The sequence below is a fragment of the Aphis gossypii genome, chromosome 2 (assembly GCF_020184175.1).
Source record: "Aphis gossypii isolate Hap1 chromosome 2, ASM2018417v2, whole genome shotgun sequence".
Classification (NCBI taxonomy): Eukaryota; Metazoa; Arthropoda; class Insecta; order Hemiptera; family Aphididae; genus Aphis; species Aphis gossypii.
The window spans coordinates 52,918,579-52,932,382 of NC_065531.1; the positions used below are offsets into that span (position 1 = coordinate 52,918,579).

The 13,804-nt window shown below is 24.3% G+C and overlaps 1 protein-coding gene across 1 annotated transcript; it reads left to right on the plus strand.

Moving 5' to 3' along the window:
• Positions 1 to 8,879: 8,879 nt before the first annotated feature.
• LOC126550083 (uncharacterized) lies at positions 8,880 to 13,520 on the plus strand. The gene is made up of 6 exons (XM_050201000.1): positions 8,880 to 9,227; positions 10,469 to 10,826; positions 11,544 to 11,842; positions 12,257 to 12,325; positions 12,395 to 12,484; positions 13,266 to 13,520. The coding sequence occupies exons 1-6, from the start codon at positions 9,015 to 9,017 to the stop codon at positions 13,338 to 13,340; spliced, it is 1,104 nt and encodes a 367-aa protein (XP_050056957.1). The 5' UTR covers positions 8,880 to 9,014; the 3' UTR covers positions 13,341 to 13,520.
• The last annotated feature ends 284 nt before the right edge of the window (positions 13,521 to 13,804 follow it).

Consider the following 13,804-nt stretch of genomic DNA (forward strand, 5'->3'; position numbering starts at 1 on the left):
TATGAACACATTATTGGATCATAAACTTGATAAATATTAATTAAAAAGTATTATACATTTTTATGTTGGTGTATAGTAAATTATTAAATTAACAATCACTACTATAAATGATGTAAGTAATTTAATATAAATAACATTTAGTATTGCACAATATTATGAAATATTACTGAAACATTTGTAAAGTAAAATTCATAATGAATACCACAGCATTCTTCTTTTTAATAAAATTGATTTTAATTATAAATAAAGCAACTTAAATTATAACTTGTTATTATTTGTTTATGTAAAATATAAATTAATGTTTTCATAATGACTATTTTATTTTAACGAGAATAATATATAGTATTTTAGATTTTTAGCGCAATGATGAATCTATTTATTTTACCATGATATAGACTTTTTTATTTATTTTTTTAATTTTTGTGCTCTTTATATTTGTTCTAATAAAATACTCTTATCATCAAATTTAATGGAGAACGAAGGTTCTAATACAAAATATGATATAAATGGTATTTTTGGGTGGTTAAAATTGAAAATTGTCAGTGTTTTTAAAATAAACGGGGAAAATTTTTTTATATCTATGGAAATATTAATATATATTATTATTAAAATACTTGTTTGATAAATTTGATTGTGAAAAAAATTTTAATTTTAATTTTTTCAATTCGATTTAATTATACTCGTATATTTCAATAGATATCAATAAATAGCTCAAATAAAAATCAACATGTTTTTATAACTATACTAAATATATAAAATGCTTTTATAAATATTTAGTGAAACATTCAAGTATTTATAATGATTTGTTACAGAAAAACAAAAAAACAAATATCCCTTTCATACTCAAAATAATATTTATTATCTCTAAAATAGCAACTTCAAAAACATATTATTCTGAACCCCTGGCCACTCCAACATCAATGGCAAAAAATGTATCAATTAAGCATCCAAAAATGCAATCTCATTGACAAAATCATTCCCTATTATGCGTTTTTGAGTAGGTATATACCTACCATAATATTATTATTGTACATTATTGTTATATTATATTTAACATCAAACGGCGTAATGTATAGGCAATACAGATACAGTATCCTGTGTTTAATAATTAATGTATTAATCTGAAATAATATTGTAAAGTATACTTATTGCAAACTATGATTTTTAATTACCCTAATGAAAAAAGTCAAGTGGCAAATACATAATTTCCATTATTCTTACTTTTATTAAAATTCAAGACCTATAGGCCTATTGTTGACTGGCTGTTGAAGTTGCTTATCGTACGTATTGAAGTACCATTTTGTTAGAATATTTTTATTACTCCATCTATTGTATTTGATTTGTAGTGTTGGCAATAGTCTGAATTATATGTAAAAAAAAAATGGCATATTTCAAAAAAAAATAAAAGTGCTATTCACCGGTTAAGTTGGAAAAGAAATTATTAACCCAATTAAACGGCCAGTTAAAATAACAGTAAAACCATCGTTTATGATTATTACACAGAATAATTTAAAATAGGGTTTCTTATCAAAACTAATAATTAATTTTCAATGAACGTTATCAGTAGCAGCTAATAAGTTAGTTATAATCTATAACTCTAAAAATGCGTAACAGTAAAACGCATACAAAAACGTAATTTTAAAATATAGTCAATTTTATTAGAAAAATATATTTGTTTTGGTATAAACTATAATATACATTTTTATGATGATGTAACTTGTATATGAAACTTTTATTGTAAAAGAATAATTTGTAGGAATTAACTAAATGTGTGTTTAATTAATTTTTACATATTTTTTGCTTACATGATTGACAATAACAAAAGTTATCAATTATGATAATAAAATTATAGTGATGAGTGATGTTGATACTATGACAGTTTTTACGGTTCATTGATACCTCTCCTACATTGCTTCACTATATTATAAGCACATATAAAGTAAATATGAATAGAGACATATGATGGCTTAATAAACCCTTTAAAAAGTTTATGAAAACGTGTCTGCATTATATTAAATCTACCTGTATACTGATTGTTTAGGTATATACAGTACTTGACTAGTGGAGAGTGGGAAAGGGTGGGTATAATAGTTTATACCTTAACTAAATTTTCAGATATTTTACTGTATCCCTATTTTTATGAATTATGGTACATAATATAACGATGCCCTGTTTATGTTTTATATATATATATATAAAAAATTTTTAGAAAAAAAAATTGTTTACTAAATGAGTATAAATATCGAAGTATTAATATCTGATATATCGATTAACCATGGTAATTATTTAATACTTACCGTTTGGGTTTGGATGTAAACTATAAGGTGATAAGTCATCAAGAGACAGTTACAGAAAAGAAGACTACAAACAATATTGTCCTAAAACGTGAGAAGAAAGTGTTTATAGATAAGAATATTTTTTAGCTTTTAAAATAAATTAGGCATTAATTTATTAACAAAAAACAGTCCCATAAAGGCCAGATAACAATTTGAAAAATAATAAATATTATAGCTATTAAGTTTTATATATATAAAAACATATTTTATATCCAAAACAAACATTTAATTTACTAAAAAAGTAAAATAATAGAAAATATTTTTCATATGGATATAATATCATAATAGTTCGATCTGTATGACCGTATGTCCGTATCCAAAGTAATTTTAACTCAATATAATAATATATAACTAAGTAAAAGGTTATATTTACCTAAGCTTCTAGGCTCTCACAGTTAGTGTTAAATATTTCTTCAAAACCAATCCTTCAGATATGTCTACACTATATAGTGTTATCCATACGTTTATTTTATTATAATATTAATTATTGAAATAATGAAAACACGTATGTAATTATTAAATTAGTGTTAAATAGTAAAACATTCATATTCAAATATAAAATTAAATTGTATAAGTCTGAGTATGATGCAATATAGATCAAAGTAAAGGATTATATATTTTTAATTGTGAATAGAGTGAGGAATACATTAGATTTACAATAAATTAAATGTGTTTTATTTTTATTGAAACTTATTTGAAAATTCAGTATAGTTGGTATTGTTGGTACCTACACTATAATTATAGGGGTTAGACTATTGGCATGTATTTTTTTAATACCTAATTAAAAATACCCAGCAATAAACATTGGGAAAACAAGACTATTTATACGTAGGTTTTACCAATTTTTAATAAAACCTTTCTTGTTTTTTATTGCAATACTTAAAGTAATTGTAGAATACATGTTTACCAAAAATATTGCAATGCAATTTTTAAAACATTTAGATTTTAGACTAGGTACCTAATTTTAGGTTATTTACATAGATTTCGAATTAAACGTTAACAATAGTTCCCAGTAATATTATATTTATTATTTATTAGTTTCGTATAAATATCTTGCTTTTGAGTCTTTGGAAGATAACACTATAGGTATCAATTAAACAATTGATTTTAGAATATATTATATTCCTAAATCAATTGTTCAACTTACTTTCCAACTAATAAAAACAAAATAATAAAATAATTATCAATATTATTATGAAATATTCTTAGAAATAGAATAGTGGATGACATTCTACACTTTAAATCGCATGAAAATAAATATAGAAATCATGGTTATAAATATCTCGAAAATTATATTTTGTAGATTGTGTAATACGATATTACTTATATATAGTTATACATATATATAATATACATAGGAAGCTCACAACTTTACAGTTATCACGATAATCGATACGTTATATTATTATAACAATGTACCTATGCGTAGTATGTATGTATAAATAAAATATATTAGTACTTGGTTTCAAAATATCATAAAATGTTATTAAAGGTTTCTGCATCTAAAAATAAATATGTATTAATATATGTATAAATACACACTACACATTATAACTAAAAAATGAATAATAGATTGTAAAAGTTAATAAAAATATTTGAAGGACTACTTTTTGAATTGAATCCGTTCACGTCGAGTAACATTAAAAATAGCCTTTTTTACGTTAACACTAATCTATGAAGATTTTTATTAAATCATCATAAAATATCCTAGCATAATAAATATTACTAATAATTATTAATTTTAAATATTTTTTTTAATGACTACAGTCATCATCAAACAAACGAGTATAAAAAGACAAATTGTATACATTTACACGAAAGAATTAATGTTTAAAATGTTTTATTGAATCACCGTAAAGACAATTTTTAGTAAAACTTTTGTTAAATATTTTAATACAACGTAAAATTTAAAATACATATATTTTGACCTAGTAAATAGTAACCTCCTTTTTACCCTTTTTATCTGACATATACACTTGTAAATATGGTTCTTGACTTGAGTAGTAAAAGAATTTTACATAAGTAATTATTTTGATTTTTGAAGAGGAATTTTGTTTTTTCCACAAAAAAATGACAAGTCCTTCCATCTGTGGTTCTGCAGTATATAATATGTTTTGTCACGATTTTTTTTTTTTAAAGTTTGTACAATTCTATGATATATTGTAAAATGTAATGTAATTTAAAATGGAAATGTATTGATCGATTGATGTATTATTTAAGTATAATATATATGTCAAACCATAAAGTACTGTACCTTTTATAGGCATGCACAAACCTTTTCTAACAGTAGTAGCACTAAAAAAAACTAATATAATATATATTTAGGTACTTGATATATATATTTTATGTAATTAATAATTATTGATTTTTAATGTTAATAATACATTATACATTATATTATTGTAAACATTTACAAAACTACTATTTAGTCTTTAATGAATATGATTCAGATATCCTACTCGTAAGAATAAATATTTTAGATATGTTTTGATAATTAGCTACTAAAAATTTATTTTAACATTATGCTAGTTATTTTAGGTACAGGAGTAAGGTGAGCAGCTTGCTCCATCAAGTATTCGTGTTAAAAAAAAAAAAAACTTTATTAATAGCTTATTATATAAAATGTGTATACTGTATACATAATTAAAAAAAAAAAAAAATAGAAAAATCAAAAAAAAAAAAAATGTATTTCAGTTCTACTAATATATTGAGAAGGCCATCGAAAGAATCGTACTTCACGGTACCTTGAAATTAATTTTTTATAACACAAAATTTGAAAAATAATTGTATATAAGAACATATTATAGGTACATAAGGAGTATAAAAATAATTAACATGGCATCTTCAACGTTTTGAAGAAATTACCGAATGTAGTTTCTCTTCTAAAGTAGTTATATTTTGACAATTAAAATAAAAATAATTATTGATAATCAGGTACTCAAGTATTACCTATATTTTTTAATGTATATTAAATAATGGTGATAATCATTTTATAAAACACGTTTATACCTTTATAATTAATTTAGTTTCAATTTTTTCAACATAATTTGAGAAAATTCTAAAATATCTACCTACGTTATTTTCTTTGTTATTCACTTATAGCTTACATAACTGTATTCATCCGTATAAAATAATATATAATACTCTGTTTTAATAAAATGTGTATATTAGCTTATATCATACTGTATAAGATTTCAATGTATGGTAGTCTGTAGATTAATTTAAGAATCTAGGTAATCAATATAAGTATGTACTTATTCCCACTTATAATTTTCTTTAACATGGACGTTATGGTTTAGTATAAGATAATAATAAAAGAAAAATTATGATAACTTAAAATAAAAAATTTAAATTAATTACCTAAATACTACTCGCACGTTAATTTATAGGTAATAGGTAACTATAACTATTACTGCAGTACTTAGTAAAATTCAATATATTTATACATATTAAATATTTTATAATGTAATATTATTATATTGTATTACTTATTAGTTATTACTTATTACTATAGCTGCTGATTATTTGTTTTCGTATTAAAATTATTTTATTTTAATATTACTTTTTTAAAATATAGTGATTTTTTACCACATTTTCAATGCATACCTAGTTCTTTAGAATGGATCTAATGCTTGGGATCGGCGACAACAGATGGCGTTAGTAATTCATTTCAATACTAACCTTATTTACTTTTTTTTTTAACTAAACATTTTAAATTTTATTTTAGTTAATAAATTATATTGTAATATTTTTTAAACGTATTTTACATTCATTTTTTAATTTTTCATGAGGATTTATATCATTTTTAATATATACATTTTAATCAACATTTACATTATTATATTAAATTAAGCATTTTAAGTATTAGGTCGGTACGGAAATAAGGATTTGAATTTGAACTGCTACCATCACATCTTCCAGCCACTTCCTTGTTCCTTAATTGTATTTTTCCAGACTTCAGTTGTTCACTTCTGTTTTTCCTTTATCCTACTCAACCACATTCATCCATATTTTTCTTAGTTATTATTAATACTACGTAAGATAAATTCTCTTTAAAATACATTTATTGGTTTATTTATTCTATACCTAATTAATTCTTATTCTCAAATTTCTTTAATTTTTATATTTTTAGAATTGTAGTAAACACTCAATTGACTCAAAAAAATTTTTTATTATAATTTATTTTTTTTTTTTTGAGTAAGGTTAAAGAAGTGCAAATAGTTTCATGTTACCCTTGTATTAAGTGAAAATAAAATTTGTATAACAGTAGCATTATGATTTATGAAGTTTAAACTTGTTTAAGAAAATTCCCTAATCTTAAAATTTAATTACAATCGTCAAATTTAACTGCTTATCCTCATTTATCAAATACTTTTAAATTTAATATCACAATGCACTACTAAATTTTGTGACGAGATCACCAGTTTGTATTCTGTGCTATTTTTTTTTTATTTCTTTTTTTTCATTATTTTTACTATTTTATTAAAAGCAATTGGAAAATTTAATTATTAAGTACAATATATCTCCCAAGTCTTTACTTACCTTAATAGACAGTCTAGTAATGGGGTGTGTGGATTTTTTTTACTTGTCAATCATTAATCAAAAGTAAAGCATAAACTTGAAGTACATTCATTACTTGAACTACCTACTGCTTCTTTTATTAGTCAGAATATTCGGTAAATATTTTAATTGTCCCTAAATATAGACGAAAATAAGATGAATACAATTAACTATAATTAAATGTAAATAAATGTGTTCAAAAGGGTAGAGAACAAGTGCAATATCATCACCTTCAAAGATTAAAATACTTATAGTTATGAATAAACTATTGGGGGAACTAAAAATAAATTTATATTTTCATAATTTTATTCCGAATTTATAGTAACACGTATAAACATTTTGAATAAAAGTAACTCATTATATAACTATTGACTTTAATTGTTTAACTCGTTTAACCAAACATTGTAATTCACAATAAATTGTTACTCAATGATAATTAAAAGCCAAAAGAGTATAAAATTATGATTAAATTTAATATTATATGTGCTACTATAGTGACTGTGTATAGTCTAATATATCATATTACAATATTATAATATTGTTACGAAAAGGGAACATAATAAGTTACACAAAATAAGTTTTGTGTCTCTCCTGTAAAATTTGAATTTTGACGTAGGTTTTTATATATTATATATAAACTATATATTGTACCATATTAAAATAATTGTTTAAAGCGTACATATAGTTAAGCAATCGTCCACGATCCACCTCAGAATGTATATACATAGAATCGAAGATGAATCAATTTATTATTATTGTCGAAATATATGAGTTGTGACACGGCTCGATGCTTTAAACAGTCCTGCGAGGTTTGAAGTATAGATCACTGCGTTCTAACTACGACTGAAGAACTTAGTCTTGATAGTCGAGTAATTAAGATAGGTTAAACGCATCAAATAATAATAATAACCAATATAAAAGTTGATTATAAGTCAGTAACAAACTTATTGGCTGTATGATGCTAAAATCTACAATATGCCATGCCCAATATGTTATTGTTTAATAATCATTATTATTGTTATTCACTTAACTACGACTTTATAATATTATTATCTAAATAATGTATTCCCAGCTGTAAGAATAATGATATTAATGTGAGAAAAAAATTGTTTTTAAGACATATATTTATGAGGATTTTTAAACACCTTAAATTATTATTATTTTTCATATGTTTAATGTATGAACACTTTATAGCATTTTATGATCGAAATAACTATAAGACAAAGAAACAGCCCCAAAATTTGCAAACTACTATCCACGGGGCAGAGCATGAAGGTGATAGCTAGTTATAGTATACTTTTATCATAATGTATAATAATGAACTGTAAAATCGAGCACAGATAGTTTTTTAAGAAGTTCGATTTGGAAAAAACAAAATATTAAAAATATGAATATTTTGATAGTTTGAGACTATTTTAATACAATCACGATCTATACAATTAATTAATTTAAGTCCTTTATAATAAAACATTAAAAATCTAATTTTTCTTTTTATTAAAAACAACACGGTTCATCGCCTATCATACCAATCCAAATGCGATTTTAAAGAAAGGTACAAGGTTTATTTTTTTATTTATTACCCAAAATTCATAGTATACAACTATCGTTATTATGTTGTTAGTTTAACGATTTTGTTTTACAAGCCAACACCGACCAAAAGGGTTGAAGGTTTTTAGTAGTATTCAATACAGAACAATAGATAAAAGATAAGTGTTGAAGATGCCGCAACCGTCGTCAACAGGTGTGGCCCTTATTTAGGAATACCATTAAATCGATAATTGAGATCGATCGTTTTCGATAAAAAACGAGTTGTTGAGTTTTAATGGTAGTGTATTGTATAAAAAATAAATAAATAAAAAGTGATAAAACTGGTCTAAGACTAGGTACTTGATATCAAAAGTTGCATTCTATTGTCCCAAATAACGGGACAATACTCAATGTTAACTTCAGTCGAGTATTTTTCAAGTGCTGGAGTATAACAATTTCCGAGAGTGTTTTTAATCATATTATTTTTTTTCTTTTTTGAAAAGGACGACAGGCTAGTACAATATCATATTGTGAATTGCCGTTGACGCAGTATTTTGTACTCGAATATTATAATATCTACTTTGAGGATTTATGGATTCACCGTGGATTATCAATCCCAACGTTACGTATTATGTGTCCAGAGTTTTCGGGTTTCTGCCATTAGTCGGAAAAGGCAGGGTTATCATAGCATCGCTGTACTCTTTAATAATGTGGATATGTTTGGGCTTGTCCGGAATTTACGTGAACTTGTACCATTTCAAGAAAAACCAAAACGTATTGCCGCAATTCAGTATGCTAACGAAGGTATATTCACCATCGTTCTAAATAACAAACAAAGTAGGTAACTCTCTACACGCGAATGAGCTGATTTCTCTGGAAAGATAGAAAGATAAGTTTATTACTTATTATTTATTATTATTAGAAGTATTTTGTTTTGTATTTTTTGAAAACTTATAAAACTGAAAATAAACAACAGAAATACTTTATTTAAAAATACTTTCATAGTCACGATGGTCACAAATCACAAAAATCGATCTCTACAATCTGAGGTCTAACCTTTAATCTTTTTTAATTCTTATAATATTATACGATACGATATATATATTTTATATATGATCACTAACTACTATTTTTGATCTGGTAAAATTCATTAACTGAGAAAATAATTTATAAATATCATTAACTGTTGTACTAGTACATTATAACATGTCTGTTTTTTTAATTTAGTTTCATTTTCTATAAATCTATAACTAAATCATACTACAAAACATAATACTATAATTTTAATTTTCTATTTTCGTTTCATTAGGTATATTAATGTATATTATAAATTTGAAACAATTTGTGGGTTTCTGTAAAAATCAACATCAAGCACGACTGTCAACGTTTGTTAACTTATAAAGTTTAAATTTTCAAAAATTACAAGTTTTAGATAACAATAGTACCTATTTAAAAAAGAGCCATTAATATAAAGAAATAGGTTAAGTATCGATACATTTCAAAAGTCTTGTTCATTTCGTTTTTATAACGATCTAAAACTAAAATTCAGTTTAAACATTTCAGAAAAAGTGTCGGAATAGCTGCAAGTTTATCTTTGAATAATACTTTAGGAATTCAATCTTTAATAACTATTTCAATTAAAACAGTTATATTTTATTTAAATTTATGTCGTTAACATGTGTGTTTTATGGATTGTATTTAATACATGGATACGATATAAGATATTATAAAAAACCTAATAATGGTGTCCAATTAAATTCTCTGTGGCTATATTTAATCCTAATGGAGACCAATGGTAAATAATAATACTTGTTAATGTATTTTTATTTATTTGTAATCATTTATGATAAATATAAACTATTTATATTTTATATCGATTTATTTATTAAGAAGTTATTAAACCTAAAATTCAATTTATTTCATATATTTCAATTTAATATTATTCATGATGTGTAATGTATTTTATTTAGTCAAATTTGGTTTTATACACACTGTTAAATGTTAGAAACATTTCGTTGAAAACATAATTGTAAAAACTGTTTTAGGTGATTTTTATCGAAGTGCTAACCAAGTTCATCGTGACCATTTTTAGCATCGTGATTTCAGTGCACAGAAGTCAAGGTTATAACCGGCTGCTAAAAAAATTCTTCAAATTTGATGATTTGGCATCGAGTATGCCGGGTCCGCCGGATGTGTATATTCAAGCATTCTACTTGCTGCACGCCTTGTTTGTTGGTGCCCATAATTTCGTTTGCAGTTGTTATTATACGAGCATCCCTGTATATATATTGCTGTTATGGAATCTATTTTGCTCATCGACTACACTGGTGATCGTCCAATACATCGTATACATCCGGATGTTAAGGGACAGATATGAGTTGGCCAACAAAATTTTCAGAAAAAGTAAGTAATAATTTAATTGTTTGAAAACGAATGTACGATAATATACTGATTAATAGCTGCAAAAATATCATTATACTTGATTTCTGGTTAACTCAGTATAGACATAACAGGTATTTTGGTATCTTAATGGCTAAGTAAGACTGTAATCGTATAATTTTATATTGTATACTGCAATATGTCTTACAAAATTTTGATTTTAAAACGCTCACAGATAATACTTTATAATTATTTGATGGTTAAATTACTACATCCTAACCTCTTGCTAAAATTCTTAAATTTCTATCAAGCTATTTGAATAATTTATGGACAATTTAACTTTAAAAATATTTTCATCAATATTTCTATGCAAAGTGATTCACCCAGCATGCTTATACCCTCCTATTTTTTTATTTACCAATTTTTTTTTTGAAATTTCTAAATATGCTTAAAGACCATCGTATTATCATATTTTTATTTAGATTTTTTGTAGTACTCAAGAAGTGTCCTGTGAGCAGCCTACTAAAACCAACCTGCATATTTTTTTGTGAGCAGTTTTTCCCACGATGTCATCTTAAGATATTTTAGATAAAAATAACTGATCTTATTAGATATTATAATTTAGTATTAAACATAAATAAAGGCAAAATATAATATGTATCAGTACTAAATAATAAAGCTGTTTTTTCCGATTACTTAAATATATTTAAAAGTGTACCCTGATTGGCATTGATTATACAGGTGCGTTAAATAATTCTTTTCCTGATACAAAATACATTCATCCCAAAGAATTGAACAAATTATTTACTGAACTTCGTGAACTGACGGAGGAAGTAAAAATCTATTATGCATATCACGCAATACTTATCATCATCGAAACAGTTATAATACTTGTATCAAGTGTGACGTCATTGACAGTTAACTATCTTAACGAGTTGGATACAGAATTCGTCCATAATGGATATTTCATTGGGCACTGTACCTTGAGATTTATATTTTTGTTTTATTTGGTTCGAGAAACCCATAAAACTATACTCGAAGTAAGCACAATATAATTTGTACCTAATTTTTGGAAAATAAATTACAATTTTAGACTGTAGTCTATTAAATTAGTATATTAAAACTATAATAATTTACATCCATCGTTTAATTAATGAAATAATAATACGTACAGGGAATAGGCTATAATTCAGTAGATTTGAGGGCTTTTTTATAGGATTATTAATTCAGTACTTCTGCAGTTTTTATACATTTAAGTATTAATAAATATCATTAGCTGATTCACAACCATATATGAAATCAAATAATAATCGCTAATATTTCTATAAAATACAAATATTTATTGAATTAAAAAACGTATAAAAAATGAAGTACTGACTATACAGTATACATAATACTATAATAATTAATTGATGTATTAATTGATGTATACTAAAAAAAATTATTTTATACAGGCAAAAAACACTGCTTTGATTGGTCACGAAGCATTGCATATTACATCAGACATTGCTATAGTGAAACACGTAAATTATTAATTCAAGTACTTAACTTTTACAATATTTAACTGTTTTAAAATTTTCATATTTTTATAGTTCGAAATAGTTATACTTAACTGCTGGAATAATCCGATTGTATTTGACGTATACGATTTCTTTGATTTGAATTACAATCTTCTTCAATCGGTACGTATTTATTTTTTAGAATACATCTGTTGGTCTAACTTTGAAGTTAACTAAATACGCATAACTTAAAATATTTAAAAAAAAAATCACATGTATATTTAAGATGTAATAATAAAGGATAGTTTACAACGAGTAAATTAGTCATTGCTGTATAATAATTAAGTACATATATAAGAGGGAGTGCCGGAGCTAGTTATGATTGAAAAATAATTCAATGGAACTAAAAATATAAACAGTAGAAGGTCTATTAAAGTATAGTTTTATAGTTTTGTTTTTGTATACTACGACTTACCTATTTAAAATTAACTATTTTATATTTATTTAGTAAAAATGAGTAATTCTAAGATAATTCATACAATACTTTACATCGCTACTGTCATAATATCGTGGCTAATGGCTATGCTCATAAAAGTTAATTGTCCTTATTCATACGAATACTTACCTACGCATTACCTAATTAACAATTAATTAATTTTGTATTATTCATAAATTCATATTATACAAGATTATTCCTTGTGGACTCAAAGGGAAGTATTTAACCACTTATGAAAAGTTTTAAATAAATATTTTTCTCAGAGTAAGTATACGATGTAATAGACATTTGCTTATGCGCACATGGTTTTTGTTAATGGACCCAACGTCACAAATTTTATTAAAGTATATGCGATATGTAAACTTATAATTATTTAGGATTTCGCATTATACACAATACTAATATAGTTACCCGACGTGGCTCTTTTTTACAGCATTACATTACAATTAATAACTATTGTGTTTTTAGATAATAGCATCTGTAGTGACATACGTAGTCGTTTTGGTTCAAATACAGTCGGTGATCATGAACATGGAGCCTTAACAGTTTTTACTCTTACACAAAATCTGTAGATAATAATATTTATTATATATTAGGTATAATAAATTATTATAATAATAAATGTAGTAATGTGTTTTAATAAAATGTAACCACTAACCACTTACTTATTAATATTATTAGTGAGTTAAATTGAATTGAATTCGTATTTAAAATTTAAAAAAAGATGAGAATACCACACTATTGTTTGGCATTATTGTAACTCAAATTTATAATTATTACAAACATCTAAACAAATTATACATTTATAAATATTATTAATACAAATATATAATAATGATTTAATACTACAGTGTTAAATATTTTAATTGAACCTGACATTTCAGGGTGGGTCATTTTCCAGATGGTCACCCTACCCATATACGCCACTGATGCATGTATACAATATTATAAATTATACACATAGTATAATATACATTCGTATTGGAGCTCAGGTTAAAATAAGTTTA